Source organism: Rhineura floridana, chromosome 3 (assembly GCF_030035675.1).
Source record: "Rhineura floridana isolate rRhiFlo1 chromosome 3, rRhiFlo1.hap2, whole genome shotgun sequence".
Classification (NCBI taxonomy): domain Eukaryota; kingdom Metazoa; phylum Chordata; class Lepidosauria; order Squamata; family Rhineuridae; genus Rhineura; species Rhineura floridana.
This window is the reverse complement of record NC_084482.1, coordinates 1,286,081-1,304,355: the sequence shown is the minus strand read 5'-3', so window position 1 is coordinate 1,304,355 and position 18,275 is coordinate 1,286,081. Positions and strand designations below refer to the sequence as shown.

The window sequence follows — 18,275 nt, the reverse complement described above, 5'->3', positions numbered from 1 at the left end:
TGTCAGGCGGCATAATTGGTGCTGCTGGAAGCGCTCCTTCAGATAAACTGGGCCGAAACCGTATAGGGCTTTGAAGGTCAACACCAACACCTTGAATTGGGCCCGGTAAGCAACTGGTAGCCACTGTAGATCTACTAACATCGGAGTGATAACTAACCTTTGTACCTGTATATGTCCCGCATGAACTGGAGATGAACCCCTTAAGCAACTTTCTTGTAATTTTCAGTGGCAGGATATAAATGAAGATATAGTCCATGTAATCATTAGACCATGCGGATCTTAACAACTTCCGCCCAGTCTCTAATCTCCTCTTTCTGGGCAAGGTGATTGAAAGAGTAGTGGCTGTTCAGCTTCAAGTTTTCCTGAATGAATTGGATTATCTAGACCCTTTTCAATCAGGCTTCAGGCCTGGTCATGGGACAGAGACTGCCTTGGTCACCCTGCTTGATGACCTACGCCAGGCATCAGACAGGGGGAGTGCATCCCTGTTGGTGCTGCTGCACCTCTCGGTGGCCTTCGATACAATCGACCATGGTATCCTTCTGGACCGTCTAGCTGGGATGGGATTGGGATGGACTGTTTTACAGTGGCTGTGGTCCTACCTGATAGACAGGATCCAGAAAGTGGTGGTGGAAGACTACTGCTCGACCCCCTGGCCGTTCGCCTGTGGGGTACCACAAGGTTCCATTTTGTCTCCCATACTCATAAGAACATAAGAAGAGCCTGCTGGATCAGGCCAGTGGCCCATCTAGTCCAGCATCCTGTTCTCACAGTGGCCAACCAGGTGCCTGGAGGAAGCCCGCAAGCAGGACCCGAGTGCAAGAACACTCTCCCCATTTATATGAAACCGCTGGGAGAGGTCATCAGGAAATTTGGAGTACAATGTCATCAATATGCTGATGACACTCAGCTCTATCTCTCCCTACCACCTGATTGCAGGGAGGGAGTGCTCATCCTAAACCGGTGCCTGGAGGCTGTGAAGGGCTGGATGGGGGCTAACAAACTGAAACTTAATCCAGACAAGAGACAGAAGTACTGCTGGTCAAGGGAAAAACGGCACCAGGGATGGGGTTGCAACCTGTTCTGGATGGGGTTGCACTCCCCTTGAAAGAGCAGGTCTGCAATTTGTGAGTCCTCCTGGATCCTGCCCTGCTGCTTGAATATCAGGTGGCTGCGGTAGCCAGGAGTGCTTTTGGCCAACTCAAACTGGTCTATCAGCTGCATCCATTCCTGGAGGCAGTCGACTTGGCCACAGTGACGCATGCACTGGTGACATCGAGGCTTGATTACTATAATGTACTCTATGTGGGGCTTCCTTTGAAAATGGTTCGGAAATTACAGTTGGTTCAAAATGCAGCAGCCAGAATGTTAACTGGAGCATGGCGCAAGGAGCATATCACCCATGTGCTTTATCGACTCCACTGGTTCCCAATTTGCTTCTGGGCCCAATTCAAAGTGCTGGTTCTGACCTTTAAAGCCCTAAACAACCTTGGGCCAATGTACCTGAGAGACCGCTTACACCCATATGTACCTGCCCGGGATTTAAGATCATCTGCCTCTTGTCTCCTCTGCGTGCCTGGAGTGAAAGACGTTAGACTGAGAGGCATGCGGGAGAGAGCTTTTTCAGCTGTGGCCCCCAAACTCTGGAATGCCCTACCCCAAGAAGTTTGCTCTGCTCCCTCCCTGATGGTTTTCCGGAGACTTCTGAAAACGATCTTGTTCCGGAGAGCCTTTGGGAGAGATTGAAGGTAGAACCTGACACTGATTTTATGTCTTCTATGTTAAATTTTACCTTTGTAGGCCCCTTTAGTACCACTCCCTATATGTATATATGTGTGTGTGTATATATATAAAATGTATTTTAATTTGTATTTTATGTATTTTATTTTAATGTTTTTGTGATTTTATTGTTTACAATTTTGTTATGTACATGTCTGATTTTATTTTTGTAAGCCGCCCTGAGTGCCCTATTATAGGGTAGAAGGGCGGGATAGAAATATTTTAAATAAATAAATAATTGGTGACGCTGAAGTGACTCAGCCTCCTCTTTGCAGACGCCAAATAGCAGGACTGTTGTTGTTTTGTTTTGCCAGGAGCAGAGAGAGACAGTTGGGTGGATGGACAGAATTCTGTATGAACAAAGAGTTAGCAAGAAGCTACATTCCAGACTGGAATTTTACTGCTGAGTAGTATAAGTGCCTGGAAGACCTGGCTGCTATTATGATCCATTGGTCTCTTTTTCATGAAAGAAATGAGATTGTTGGCTTGACTGGATTTTTGAGCTGATGTTTGCTATCCCTGCTCAGCTATGATTTCAGTTGGCTTTGGTATGAAGAAACAATTTTTTTTTTGTACCTGAATAGAAAAAGTGTGAGAGCCAGTGTGGTGTAGTGGTTAAGGTGTTGGACTATGACCTGGGAGACCAGGGTTCGAATCCCCACACAGCCATGAGGCTCACTGGGTGACCTTGGGCCAGTCACTGCCTCTCAGCCTCAGAGGGAGGCAATGGTAAACCCCCTCTGAATACCCCTTACCATGAAAACCCTATTCGTAGGGTCGCCATAAGTTGGAATCAACTTGAAGGCAGTCCATTTCCATTTCCAGAAAAAATGTGCCTTGAAACTTTTGGTTTGGGATCACTAGTGAATTGGAATCAGCCTCTGTGTGGTTCACTGTTAAGAAATACTAGAGCTATAGAGTTAGGAAAAGACTTTCTAATTTAGACCATGTTAGCTGACTCAGTATGGAATCTTCTGTTTTTTTGTCTTAGTTTTTTAAGAGAAGAGATGTTGCTGTTCTTTAGAATGGCTTCTGTTTAAGGCATTGTGGTAGATTGAACTGGTTGATGTGTGAAGCCCATTCTAGTTTTTTGATAAGACTCCTGTGTAATGGACCCTTCTCTGGAATAGCTTCTACCAGCTAGAACAGTGCGAAGATGAATTTGGATCTTGTGCCCATTTCTGTCTTGCATGATGGTTGAGAATCTGCTTTCTTTCTCATGTGCTGGTGGGTAACTTAGAATCATAGAATATTTGGCCATCGAGTCCAACCCTCTTCTTAATGCAGGAATCTAACTTGAACCATACCCAACAGGTGGCTGTCCAGCTGCCTCTTGAATGCCTCCAGTGCTGGAGAGCCCACCACCTCCAACTTCACTCTTACCTGTGCTTTGAACCTACTAGCAAGGGCTATAAACTGAACTGGTTGTTTGGAATCTGTGTATGTTGATTCTGGAAGAATGTAACAATTTGTATATGCCCCACTGAACCCTTTGCCTTGAGCTGCCTTTCCTCTACAAACTGAACTCTGACCCCCTGTTCCTCTTGTTTGATTTCATGTGTTTAGAAGGGGCTCTTCCTGATCCTATCAAATAGGAAATGGGACATGTGTGTGTGTGTGTCTCACGCACATTTAAGCTGTTCCTGAGAATATTCTTTGCTGAAAATTAGGTTTGGTTCCTGAAAACATTTTGAGTTTCCTTAATAAGGTATCTGTTTATCTGTTTCCTCCCACCTAGGGACCTAGCAGAATTGGCAAAATGCCGCTGTGCCATTGTGCAGTGAAACACAGTGAATCAGACATGGATGGGTGTCATTTTTCACCTGCTGGAGGGCTGAGGGTGTATCTCCACTGGAAGAGTGAGGAGGAGGAACAGTACCAAACTTATATGCAGGGGACTCCTTGCGCTGAAGAGATCTGCATTGATATTGCACAGAAGATTGGTAAGCATCCAACAGGACCCTGGCTTGTTTAGATATACTGTTATGTGGGAAATATGCAGCCCTTGCTCTTCTAAATAATATCCTGGAGAAATGTCTCAGGGTTCTATCCTGTGCCCCATGTTTGATATCTACATGAAACCACTGGATGAAGTAATCCAGAAGTTTGGGCTGCGGTTTCATATGCAGATGACACATAGCTCTGTATCTCATTTTCATCTAATGCCAGAGAGATTCTGGGAGTCATTTGGGAGTGGAATATCTGGAGGGGTTTTTGGTGAATAAGCTGAAGCTTAATGCAGACAAGACATAGCTGCTGTGGGAGGAAAACTGGCTGATCTGAGTGGAGGCTTGCAACTGGCCTTGGAAGGCGTTGTACGCCCCCTGAAGGACCATGTTTGCTGTTTGAGGGTCCTCTGAGACTCAACGCTCTCTGTGCAAGCGCAGATGGTGGCAGGAGTGCCTTCTATCACCTTAGGGGTTTAGCTGGTATACCAGCTAATCTAGAGATGGCAGACCTTGCCTTGGGTACCCATGCAGTAGTGGGATCCAGACAAGGCTACTGTAATGGTACATGGACACTAGAAGGGTGGAATATAATTTTGTGTATAAATAAATAATATGCTCTATGTGAGGCTGCCTTTAAAAGATGGTTTGGAAACAGTTTGGTGCAAAATGCAGGCATCTAGATACTGGTGGAGGCAGAGCTATTGGAGCATGTAACATCATTCTTATGGTGGTTGCACTAGTTGCCAGTGTATTTTCAAGCCCAATTTAAAGTGCTGCTGTTGACCACTAAAGCTCCCACAGCTTTACAACTGCCATCACCTGTATGAACTTCCCCATGCTTTAAGATGACTTTAGAGGCCCTGTTTATGTGCCCACCAGTAGGATCAATTAGGTTGACAGGCATGAAAGCTAGGGCCTCCTTGGTGGTGGCCCCATCTCAATGGAACTCCATTCCAACTAAGGTACCTATGGCCCATCAATTCAGGCCTTTAAACAAGCTTTAAAGAATTCATTTGTTTCAAGATGCCTTTCTAAAAGATATGATCTTACTGGCTTAAATGGGTACTGGAATAGTGGAAAATATAAATCTTTTATTGCTGTTGAATATAAGCAAAAACTCTGCAAATATTTTACCTCTTTTAATTGGATTATGTTAACCTATTATTGAGAGCCAGTGTGGTGTAGTGGTTAAGGTGCTGGACTACGACCTGGGAGACCAGGGTTCGAATCCCCACACAGCCATGAAGCTCCCTGGGTGACCTTGGGCCAGTCACTGCCCCTCAGCCTCATGAAAACCCTATTCATAGGGTCGCCATAACTCAGAATCAACTTGAGGGCAGTACATTTGCATTTTAAACCTGATTATTGATGTTGTAGTTACTCTAATTATTATTAGATTATGCTATTGTTTTAATGGTGGTTTACAATTTGTATTATGTATATTGTAGATTTTATGGAAGCCACCTTGTAAGTGCTTTTGCTCTAAAAGGTGGCCTAAAGATTCTTAAATAAAATAAATCAAGTTTGAATATTCCTGTTTAGCATCTAGGAAACTGTGGCCCAAAGAGAGAGCGTAAATTGCCTGTACTCACAAAAGTAGGAAGGAAGCCCAACTTTCCTGGGCCCAAACTCTCATTGTAATCACTGTGAATTCTGACCCTGCTATGACCGCTAGTCCCTCTTAAATTCTGCAATGCCAGGCAAAGACAGAGAAACCTCATGGGTAGGGAACTGGATGGCTGTTTGTTTGACTTTTCCAAGGCAGTAGGAGTTCCCTGGTGCCATCTTGGACCAATGGTTGCTTCCTTCCTTCTCCCCCATTTCGTCTTCCTTTTGTATTGTGTTTATTAGTTGTACTGTTTCTGTTAGCCTGCAGGCAGGGTCTGCCTTATCTTTTTATATCTGTACAGTTCTTTATTTTTCATAAGTGTTTAAACAATGATAAATAACAGTGGCTGGGATTTGCTTCATTTGGGGCTAGATCTTTCCTTTCATATTCTTGGAGAACTTCTCATTTATCTCCTGTTGCTGCCTTTAGAAACCTGATATCAAGGTCTGGTTGGATGTGAAAGGTGCTGCTCTGCCTGCCATAATGATCAGGAACAAGTCAGAGAGCAAAACCAAGAATGAGAATCAGAAGTAGGCATTGTTCAGCCAGGAGAGCAGAGTTCAAGTTAAACATGAGGGCTGTGCTTGGACCGAGATCAAGCTAAGAACAGAAGCAAGTGAAGAAACAAGGAAGAAGGATTTCTAAACACAGCTGGGCTTGAGCACAGGGAGCAAGCAGGTTAATGGACGGTCAGCCTCAGTTGCTAGGAAAAGGAAGTCAGACTGGACCTCATGCAAGATGCTTTTTCCTAATCTGAGAATCCCACTCTTCTGCGTCTCCATTTACCTACCCTGATGATATCTCAATACTAGAGTTGTAGCACTTGCCATTCAGGGAATCTTAATTATCTCTGACAGCTGTGGGAGGTGCTTGTCCTAGTGCTAAATTTCTGAAATGAAGCAGTGCGATTCAAACCTTCCTGAAAATCGTATTTTTGCCATAGAAAGCTTTTGCCTCTAATCATAAGAACATAAGAACATAAGAAGAGCCTGCTGGATCAGGCCAGTGGCCCATCTAGTCCAGCATCCTGTTCTCACAGTGGCCAACCAGGTGCCTGGGGGAAGCCCGCAAGCAGGACCCGAGTGCAAGAACACTCTCCCCTCCTGAGGCTTCCGGCAACTGGTTTTCAGAAGCATGCTGCCTCTGACTAGGGTGGTAGAGCACAGCCATCATGGCTAGTAGCCATTGATAGCCCTGTCCTCCATGAATTTGTCTAATCTTCTTTTAAAGCCATCCAAGCTGGTGGCCATTACTGCATCTTGTGGGAGCAAATTCCATAGTTTAACTATGCGCTGAGTAAAGAAGTACTTCCTTTTGTCTGTCCTGAATCTTCCAACATTCAGCTTCTTTGAATGTCCACGAGTTCTAGTATTATGAGAGAGGGAGAAGAACTTTTCTGTATCCACTTTCTCAATGCCATGCATAATTTTATACACTTCTATCATGTCTCCTCTGACCCGCCTTTTCTCTAAACTAAAAAGCCCCAAATGCTGCAACCTTTCCTCGTAAGGGAGTTGCTCCATCCCCTTGATCATTCTGGTTGCCCTCTTCTGAACCTTTTCCAACTCTAGAATATCCTTTTTGAGATGAGGCGACCAGAACTGTACACAGTATTCCAAATGCGGCCGCACCATAGATTTATACAACGGCATTATGATATCGGCTGTTTTATTTTCAATACCTTTCCTAATTATCGCTAGCATGGAATATGTCTTTTTCACAGCTGCCGCACACTGGGTCGACATTTTCATCGTGCTGTCCACTACAACCCACTTACATGATGGCTTGTTGCAGTACGAGGGGGAAAGTATTTGGGAACTACTCTTCATGTTTTCCTGGACTGAGTTCTGACACTGAAAATAGATATCGAGACCTGACACCTAGCATATATTTCATTTCCAGGGTTAAGCTTGGAAAACGCCAGTGCTGCAAACCTGCCATGAACACTGGCTGTGTGTGGCTCTGATTGGCTGGTGGCTATGATATCACTAAGAAACGCCCCTCCCTGCCCAAATAGTTTTGCACTTTAAGAAAAGTTCTCTTTACCGATAGGACAGGGATTCTTAACACATGATCCATGGACTCCCAAGGGCTCCATGGATGGGCTGCAGGGGGTCCATGAACCAGGTGCAAAAACCCCCACCACCATTCAATTTCTAATGAAATAAAATATTTATTTATTTATTTATTTATGGGGGTCCCTATCTTTCATCATATTCTCAGACAGGTCCATGACCTAAAAAAGGTTAAAAGCCACTGTTAAAGGGCAGCAAACAAATGGCTAATCTTACATCTGGAGCTTGAAAAAGCAGTCAGTCAATCTAAACATGGTGGGGTAGGGGACAACAACACAGATGACTCGGCCAGTGTTAGATTAGTTGGTGTGTACACTTGGCATTTCAGGTGCATGCTGAAGGGGCGTGTTTTTATATCAATCTTCTCACAGATTATATTAGAGTATATATTTAGCCTTTAAAAACCTTATGCAAGTTAGCACCCTTCTGCTTACCAAAGCCTGTTTTTTCCTTCTTTTGACCCCTAAGTAGTTCTTGAAAGCTGTCTTCTTTGTTTCAGACCCTGCTACAAAGATTGTTAAGATATAGGGGGAGTCAAATATAGGGGCTGTGCTTCAGCAGTACTGTGGCAGAGCCCATGCTTTGATGCTATAAGCTCCTACGTTCAGTCTCCAGCATCTCTGGGTAAAAAAAGATCTTTGATAACAGCGCTAGAAAACACGTGTGCCTCCTGGGTTAGATTGATCAGTGGTTTCATATGATTTCCTGCAGCTCCTTATCTTCACTGTATGTATACATATAAATATAAAATAACTGTATAAATCTACAGCAAAGATTAATTATGGAGAAGAAGTGTGATAGATAACACTGAAATGCAAACCACATTATTATTATTATTATTATTATTGTTGTTGTTGTTGTTGTTGTTGTTGTTGTTATTATCATTATTTATACCCCGCCCTTTTTCCAAACTGGAACTCAAGGCGGCTTCCAGATAAAAATAAGTACATATCATTAAGAACCTATAAACATATAAAATCAGCATTAAAACAGGATTAAACTATTAAGATGTTAAAACCAATTAGATATACACTTAAAATACTGCAACCCAGTTTAGGAGCATACAAGTAAAACAATAACATGCAGCACCCTCTTCAATCACTACCCTTAAAGCCTTCAGTTCCAAAGGCCTGCCGGAAGAAAAAAGTCTTTAGCTGTCGGCGGAAGGACTACATGGAGGAGGCCATTCTTGCCTCCCTAGGGAGGGAGTTCCAGAGCCTAGGGGCAGCCACCGAAAAGGCCCTATCTCGTGTCCCCACCAGTCGCACTTGTGAAGGTGTTGGGATTGTGAGAAGGGTCTCTCCTGAAGATCTCAGGGCCCGGGCAGGTTCATATAGGGAGATAAGGTCTGACAAATAGCCTGGACCTAAGCCAGCAACATCATCCGGAACTAAAGGTTTGAGAATTCTGCCTGTTTTTTTAGCTTGGCAGGGCCTTATTCTTGACCCCAAAACTTTGGCTTCAATACATTTTGTGGTAGGCTTCTGGTTAAATTTTCTGTGCAATGTTGCCCTTTTTATATTTATTTGTTTTGTTTTTATTTAACAATATTTATATACCACTTGAATGTAAAGATCTCTAAGCGGTTTGCAAATGTATTTGAACTGAAACCTGGTCCACACTTGTCCTGAAAGGAAGATTCTGACATCCTGAAGCCTGAACTTTTTTTAACACCAGCTTTCAGGGACTAGAAGAGTTGCTCCTCTCCCCACCCCCTACATATTTCTAATTATACAGCTGTGGGAGTGGCTGTATACTATAGCCAGCATGGACTTTTTGCATTCTGCAATGTTAAATTGAAAATACTCCCATGCCATTCTGCTGCTTCCCGTAAGCTCATTTCAAAATAAAACCTTACAAACTTATAGTGCTGAACTCAAACGCTTGCTTAACAACCCTCTAAGTGTTCATAACACACAAAATACTCAGAGAGAATCAAGAGTTCAAAGCATAACACGAGAGAAAAAATCCAGACCCCTGTTGGACTTTTTTCTGTCAGTGGTCTCAATTTGTTCAAATTAATTAAAAATCAGCCTTGTTTAGAGAGTACCTGTAATCCTATTACTGACCTTTCCCTATACTCTGGCCTTTATCTTCTGCAGTTTAAAAGTTAAAAAAATGGCTGGCTGATTTTTAATTAATTTAAGAAATTTAACATTGATGTCTATTATAGCATCAGGCATGCTCAGTAAGAACCAACTGTCAGTGTTCTCTGTGAACATGGCTGATTTTTAATTAATTTTGACAAATTGAGACCACTGACAGAAAAAAGTCCAAAAGAGGTCTGTTTTTCTCTCTTTTTACATTTTGAACTCTTGATTCTCTCTGACTATTTTGTGTATCGCCATGAAAATTTAGAGGGTTGTTAAGCAAGCGTTTCTGAGTTCAGGACTATAAGTTTTGTAAGGTTTAGTTTTGAAATGAACTTAGGGCAGCATCAAAATGGCATGGTGGTATTTTCAATTTAACATTGTGGAATGCGAAAATCCATGCTGACTATAGTATACAGCCACTCTCGTAGCTGTATAATAAGGGGAAATGTTTTTCTTCAACATTTCTCAGTAATCTTTTTGTCTTCCACAGGAATTACGCCAATCTGCTACAGCTTGTTTGCACTCTATGATCCACAGGCCAAATTATGGTTCCCTCCTAACCATGTGTTTGACATAGACAATGGGATTAAGTTAACTCTTCATTTTCAGATGAGGTAAGAACGGCATCTCCACGTATGTTCCACCTTCACTTCCTGCAGTTTTGTAATTACAATACTTATTAGAATTTCAAATGTGTGCTTGTAGAGAGTGTTGAAGAATCTGTGTAGCTGGAATGTGCTGGTCCCTGAAATATGATGTTGACCATAAAGAGGAATTATTAGGTCAACAGATTGTTATCAGATAGTGCTTAAAACCAAACCAGGAGCAAAAGCAAGCTGACTCTCCCTGCTTTGTGATTTGAGTTCTGTGCAGAGTTCAGATGACATAATATTTGAATGCTTTCTCTCATTCATTTAGAAAAGTAAGCAGTTGCTACCTGACACAGAGTTAAATATTTTCTGTTAAGTCTGTGTCTACGCTTTGCCAGGGTGCCTCTGTGTCAAAGGGGCCAGGTGAAACATAAGTATTGTCTGCTCCTCATTACCTAGCCCCAACTTTGGAAATCTATACTAAATTTGTATCAGACAGATAGGACATGCCTCAGGATTGAGAGAGCTGCTCAAATGCCGGTCACTTTTCTTGGAATAATTGGTATGTAAGAATCTTCAGTGAGAGAACCAGTCTATTTCTGCCAGATTCTACTTTCATGCATCATGTTGTATCTTTAGGTTAGTTCTCAGCTAAGCTTATAAGAATAAAACCACGGTTGTTAAGTTTTCTTCAATCCTTACTTGATAGCAAAAGCTGTACTAGCTGAATTCTACGTTTCACTGTCTGTCAAGGAGACCAAGAGGGACTTTAATTTCTAATTGATCCTTACTTTAGATCTCCTGTAAGTAGGTCTGAACTAAATGACTTCCTGTGTCATCCTAGGGCATGCATTAAATTAGAAACAGTGATTTGCTTTTTATTTCTTCATCTTAATTTTATGTTCTTTCAGTATGCTAAGCAATAAACACAACCTCTTGTTTAAACAAACCTGTATGTTCTGTTTCAGAGAATTCTTTTTATTATAATACCTTCAGACACATTTTTGTCTTGTTTATTTATTTTATTTATTTATTTTCATTTCTAGACCGCCCATAGCTAATAGCTCTCTGGGCGGTGTACAAAACGAGATTAAAATACAATGTAGAATAAAATCAGTAACAGAAAGGAACACATTAAACTAAAACATTAAACATAAAACATTGAACATTAAAATGCCTGGGAGTACAGCCAGGTCTTAACCTGGCGCCTAAAAGAAAGAACCGTAGGCGCCAGGCATATTTCCTCCGGTAAGCTGTTCCATAATCTTAACGAGGTAAAGAAAACCCCCCAAGAATGATTAAAGACATAAAAGAGAAGTAGAGGTTACAAAAATCCAGTAATTATTTACTCTAAGAGCATATGTTTAATAAAAAGTTCACACATTGCCTCTATATGGTAATTAGATGTAAAAAGATTTACATAGCAAAGAAGGTCACGTAACAGAAGGATCCTCATCCATAATGGGAATAAACAGGTACCATTTTGCATAAAAGGTATCTGGTTCAAGCACTTGAAGTCTAGGGTCTAATCAAACTCATCTAGCATTTTAGGGTTTTTTCATTAGCCCAATTTCACAAATATGCTGATACCAGGCATTCATCTTAAGCAGATTCACTGCTTTCTATTGCCAACAATTTTCAGCTGTGATAAGTGGTACTATGAGTGTAAGTCCTTTTAACTCATCAGGGAAATGCCCAGCCTGCAAGGCTATTCTGAGTATGGAGTTTGCAGCTTTTCCAGAAACTAGTAATATAACAGGACAATTCTGGCCTCAAACTCTGGATATTACCTCATAGTCCAAGCCCCTGTTGTGAGGGGTTCACAGAGGTTTGTACTGTCACCCATTAGAGAGGAGCGTCATCGGTAGTTTGCCAAAGGCTTCAGTGCCTCTTTGCCTGGATCTGCATACTTACAGAGCCACCTCTCCCCATATGTCTCTTCCTATCTCACTGTGTAAAGTCAAGTCAACCTTGTTAAGGAGAAGAGCTTGTTAATGGTGGCCCTGAATCTGTGGAATGGTTTCCTAGAAGAGGGTCACTGAGTCATGCCACTGGTGGGATTCAAAAGAGACTGCACATCCTTATTCAGAAAGATGTTTGAAGACAGTTGAGGTGGGGTACTTGAAACATCAAAAACAGTAGCAGTTATTTGCTGTAATTTTACTTTTGGTAATAGTGGGTGTTTTAACTATGGTTGTAAAGTCCCCCTTTTTATGAGTTGGGGATACATTGCAACATTTTTCTGCAAGTTGTCATAAGCATAATAATTAGCCCAGATAAACCTACTTGAGCATAGCCCTGGAGGCTTTTTGGACACCCTGTAAGAAGGTTTTTATTAAAGAAATGTTTATAAAATCTTAGATAGTTCCAGTAGGTTGAGCGGATGTTTGCATTATTACCAATAGAATATTTGGGGTATTGTTAGTATTAAATGTTTTTTAATGGACTGTTTGCTATATTGAATGTTAGCTTCTTTGGCGTATTGAACGGCAAGACGTGAATGCACTAGATTTTGAATTCATAATAACTTTCCCTTGTTCTAGAAGCATAACATATGTACTTCTCAGTCAGTGTCTTCTACTTTGAATTCTGTGCAAAATAACGATTTTTGAATAAAATTAATACATTGATTTAATAATGGGAAAACACTTTATGCCAGTGCTCTTGGTGTCAAAACTAAGTTGTTTTCTCTTTGCTCTTCAGCACACTTCCTCAAGTTATGTGCATCTGTGTCTTAGTCAGTGTGGTTTGGCTATATAATTTAACAGAGCTGGTTGCTTCTGCTGGAAAGCATCGTACAAGTACAAAAATAGCATCCTGTCTGCTATACCAAAGCAACACTGGTGTTTGAAAGTAGAGGGGGAGATCTTAGCTTGATCTTCTTTCAACATTCTCCAAATTTAATTTTCATAAGCATTTTGTATGCTGAAGCCCTTTGGGCTTCAGAAATATATTCAGAAAAGCAACAGCCATCTCTGTTATCTTTTCGGCACCTACTGAAAGCCTTCCCCTTTCAACAAGCCTTTTAAGTAGAGACCTTATCCCAGTCTGCTTCTGTGTTGGAATTGCTTTTTAATATGTTTTTAAACCTTTTTTTTTTAAATGGTGTTTTTAAAGCTTTAAAAAAAAAAGGTTTTGAAGATGTTTTGTTTTAATATGTTTTTAATGGTTGTTTTCTTTTAATATATTTTAAAGTCTGTTTTTATGATGTGTTAAAAGTGTTTTTAGTGCTTTTGTTTGCTGCCCTGGGCTCCTACTGGGAGGAAGGGCGGGATATAAATCAAACAATGAAATAAACCATACAGATACAGTAACTTTGGCACTGGTAGAGTGGAAGGCAGGGAGATTAACAGTAGGTGGAGCCAGAGCCAATGACAGCCCAAACTGACTGATTCTAGCTTTGCCCCCATGCTCCAACCTGCTGAGTTCTACAAAAGTAACATTGAGAGTCAGGAGGAGGAAGCCGACAGGGGGTGCCCTGGACTGGATGTAAGTCGGTTGGCAGACAGGCTAGCTGTGGGGGACTGAGGCTGGTGGGGTGATTCCCCATTCATCCTAGCCTCCACAGCTAGTAGGGCATGGCTCCCTTCTCACATTTTAATAACACAATTCTAAGCATGTTTACTCAGAAGTAAGCCCCACTTAGTTTAATGAGGCTTGCTCTCTAGTAAGTGGATTTAGAATTACAGTCTCAGTCTACTTGCTGTGTGTATTTTGGTACAGAATACAGTGGATCCTTCAGATACTTTTGCATACATGCAACTGTGATCTAAGAAGGAAGTGAGTAGGAAGGAAGTGGGTAGTACATCAGTGAAGAGAACATGCTTCAGTTTGGTGCCCTGCTGTAAATGCTGGGGTACTTTTGGCCTATTCGCTTGGTTTCTCTGTGGTGTCAAATATAACCAGATCATACTGCTTTAACATCAGAGCAGAATTGCCTTTTCAGGAGATATATAGCCATGTTTTTGAGTAGAAGCTTCCTTTCAATCAAATTTTCCATGACCACATGCTCATTTAGCTTGAAACACATCAGTTTTCCTATATGGTGAAAAAATTCCATTTCTGCACTGTCCCGGAATCATTTTGATGAAGGCTGATATATATATATATATTCCCATAACAAAATGTTTACTCATTTTCTTTCTTTCTTTCTTTCTTTCTTTCTTTCTTTCTTTCTTTCTTTCTTTCTTTCTTTCTTTCTTTCTTTCTTTCTTTCTTTCTTTCTTTCTTTCTTTCTTTCTTTCTTTCTTTCTTGTGTTTGAGTGCCATTCTCTTATTCTGCTGCTGACAAATAGCTAATTGGAATTTACTGCTTTAATATGAGGGTAGGGTTGTAAGGATCGATATTATGTAAAGTGCTTTGATAATATGATTAGGCAAGGACTGAGTAGTGTGACCACAGCAGGAGCCTCCCATGTCCTTGATAGATCAAGGCCTCAAGTGTGTCACTTGGCAGGCAAGCATGCAGTGGTGTACTTGATGGACAGTTGGCATCATTAACTTGTTTTGCCCATGGCAGCTACTACTGAGCAGCTGTTGAGGGAGATCCTGCCGCCTGCTAATCTCCAAGTCTCATTGCCCAGCTATAAATTCCTCAAGATGTTTGCCAGTGTCTGCTGCTAATGACTACTTAATTGCATGTTAGCTTTCGTATATGTGGAAAAATGCCTTTAGGCCAAAAGGCAGTTTCCCATTGCCTACAAATGGATGCTAAAATGCAAGAACCTGTTTTCCTTCATGCAGAGCGGGGCATGGAGATAACTGCTGTATATGACCATAACTGTTAAAGAGCATACAGATAAATGGAAGAATATATATTGCCTTTTGTATTGTTGGATGTGCATGTGCACTGGCCCTGAATTTTCCCCCAGTACAATAGGAAAGAGAGAATACTGGACCCTTTCTGTTTGTGAGTGGAATTGTCAGAGTCTGCAAGTTGTTTGGTGATATGTGCAAGCCTGTTTGATTTGCTGTAGGTGGTTTGAGATTACAGGCTTCTGTAAGCAAGGTTTTGAAGACCAAGAGAATAGCACCATGTGACCACATGAGAGTGTCTGTGAAGGCAGGCTACCCAGATAGGCAATTGCTACAGCACTGGAGTTACTAGCAGAATGAGTCGTTGGTATTCATCATTTGCTTGTCTTGGAGTCTGCCAGGCAAAAATCAATAGATAGCATTGTGCCAAGTCAAATTTTCACAGCAATAGCTATGAGGCTGAAATGGCAGGACAACTACCAAGGGAGCATCTTCTGCTTTCTTGCTTATACATGTACAAGCAGCATCCTTGTTTTTCTTCTTAAGTCATCCCTGCTAAGTGGCCTTAGTTAATCTCTTGGAAGAGTGTCTACATGGCTCCATAGTTCAGGTACAACTTTACCTACATCTATGGCCAGGATAGCGTTGATCACACTTGTTGAGAAAACAGATCTTAGCTGTCAATTGAAGTATCTTGGCAGAGCCTTGACAATGTTTATCTCAAATAAACAAGGAAGACTTGCTATAGCAATTATAATTAGCATTTATCCAGTACTGTTCTTAAGTGCTCAAAACACTTTACAGTCATGATACCAACTGTGCTTACATCAGATATGTTGGGTAGGCCAGTATTATTTCCATGTAATATTGCAGGCTGAGTGAGAGTGGCTTGCCTACGGGTTTTGTGGCTAAATTGCCAGCTGGTCATGAGATTATTTTAAAATCATTAAGATTAGGATTTTGCTGCTATACGGTAGATTTTTATTACTTACATTTCTGATTGTCCTCAGCAAAACCTGCTTCTTGCTAATCAAGACTTTGTATAGAGATTTTTTTTCCCATTTTGGTTAGGGGCTATTGGATTTTTATCTTTCTTATATGATTTTTGATTGTATTTATCTCTCAGTCTTTACTGAATGGGGTACTGAATGGTGCTGAATGGGGTACAACTGCCCCTAAAAGACCAGGTCCGCAGCCTCGGGGTCATTCTTGACTCTCAACTGTTCATGGAAGCTCAGGTCTGGGCTGTGAGCCGGGCAGCGTTGTATCAACTCCATCTGATACGGAGGCTACACCCCTACCTTCCCAGTCATCTGCTCCCATCGGTGGTACATGCCCTGGTCTCCTGTAATGTGCTCTACGTAGGGCTACCCTTGAAAACGGTACAGAAGCTGCAACTGGTACAGAATGCGGTGGCGCGCCTGATTAAAGGCAGCTGCCGGCGAGATCACGTAATTCCAGTGCTCAAAGAGTTGCACTGGCTACCAGTAGCTTGCCGGGCCCAATTCAAGGTGTTGGTTTTGACCTTTAAATCCCTACACGGTTTCAGCCCAGCCTATCTGAAGGAGCGCCTCCAGCATCATCAGCTATGCCGCCTAACAAGATCGGCCTCAAAAGACCTTCTCTCTATCCCACCAGTCAAAACAGCTAGACTGGTGAGGACTAGAGAGGGGGCTTTTTCAATTGTGGCCCCCACCCTATGGAACTCCCTTCCAAATGATCTCCGCCAGGCCCCCTCTACAATGAGTTTCCATCGGGCTGTGAAGATCTGGCTCTTCAGGTAGGCCTTTGGGGTGGGCTAGATTTTAACATCATTGCTTTTAGATTTTAATGTTATTGTATTGATGTGTCATTTTATGCTATTTCGCTTATTTTGTACGTCGCCCAGAGTGACTGGTTAGCCAGCCAGATGGGTGACTAAGAAATCCAATAAATAAATAAATAAATAAATAAATAAATAAATACTTATTTCCTTTCTCCTTAATTTCCCTCTTATGCCTTATTTTCTTGACAGTACAAGATCTTGTCTTTGCTATTTTTGATTACCTTTTGTTCTTGATGTGTATTTTATTAATGTTAAATAAATTAATTTAAAAAAATTCTAGAGGGGTCGCTGTTTTAGTCTTCTGCATGAAAAATAGCAGTCGTGTGGCTCCTTTAAAGACTAAAAAATAATTCATGCATCTGATGAAGTGGACCGTAATCTATGAAAACATATGCCACGATAAATGTGTTTTGTGACCTGTACTGATGGCTTTCCTGTTTGTTCTAACTGCTCTTTTCTCACTGAACTAAAAGTCAGTTGTTATAGATTTCTACCTAGAACTATTGTACTAATGGCTTCCTTCATTAAGTGTGTGAAAAAATCAAAAGGAGATTTGTAAATAGCCATTCAACGCTGGTGATCAGGTTAGGTAACTAATTTTATCTGGGCGATCAGGCAGAGAAGCCCTTTGTAAGAGTTGAGCTCCCCTCCACTCTTGTCAGACTACTGATATTCCTCAAATGTCTAAAATATGTATTTTTGGAAAAGTGGCTTAACAAATTGTGGGCTGATAAGCTTCTGTGAAACTGTTAATTGGGCAACTCAAATGTATAGAGGTAGTTGCCACCAATTAGCAATGGAAGCTGTAATAAAAGAACATCTGCCAACCCTAGGTCTTGCCTTCTTTGAGGAATATGCACCTTGCTTGGGCAAAGTTGTACCATTCTTATCTCTTAGACACCATGTGAGATGTGCATGTTTATTCTCTCTCTCTCTCTCTCTCTCTCTCTCTCTCTCTCTCTCTCTCTCTCTCTCTCTCACACACTCTCTCTCTCTCTCTCTCTCTCTCTCTCACTCACTCACTCACTCACTCTCATACCCGGAAATTGCAACTTACACAGAATGCAGCGGCGCGCTTACTTACCAACAGCCGCCGCCGGGACCACATTACGCCAGTATTATTTGATCTTCACTGGCTGCTGGTTGTTTTCTGGGCCCGATTCAAGGTATTGGTATTAACCTTTAAAACCCTGTACGGTTTTGGCCCAGTTTACCTGAAAGAGCGCCTCCACCGCCACCAATTATGCCGCCCAACTAGATCAGCCACACAAGGCTTTCTCTCAATCCCACCAACCAAAACAGCTAGGTTGGTGGGTACTAGGGAGAGAGCCTTTTCTGTGGTGGCCCCCACTCTCTGGAACTCCCTCCCATATGATCTTTGACACGCCCCTTCCCTGGATGTATTCCGCAAGGCCCTGAAGACGTGGCTATTTCAACAGGCCTTTGAGGTCCTTGGGAAGGGTAAATCTCCATGATTTTGTCATCTATCGTATGCTGCTAAAATAATTGTTTTATATATGTATTGATGACTGTCCAGTATTTATTTTATCTACTGTTATTAATGTGACTGCATTTGATATTATTGTATTTTAATTCATTT

At 41.7% G+C, this 18,275-nt stretch overlaps 1 protein-coding gene across 6 annotated transcripts in view; it reads left to right on the top strand.

Annotated features, from left to right (window-relative positions):
• Positions 1-18,275, top strand: part of TYK2 (tyrosine kinase 2) — an 81,595-nt gene that overhangs the window by 22,152 nt on the left and 41,168 nt on the right. For all 6 annotated transcript variants that reach the window (XR_009761121.1, XR_009761120.1, XR_009761119.1 and 3 more), the window contains exons 2-3: positions 3,518-3,722; positions 9,996-10,119. Coding sequence is in view for 3 of the 6 variants with exons in the window: in XM_061613759.1 (XP_061469743.1) it covers positions 3,518-3,722; positions 9,996-10,119 (329 nt within the window). In the remaining 3 variants the exon portion in view is untranslated. The remainder of the gene's footprint in view (positions 1-3,517; positions 3,723-9,995; positions 10,120-18,275) is intronic.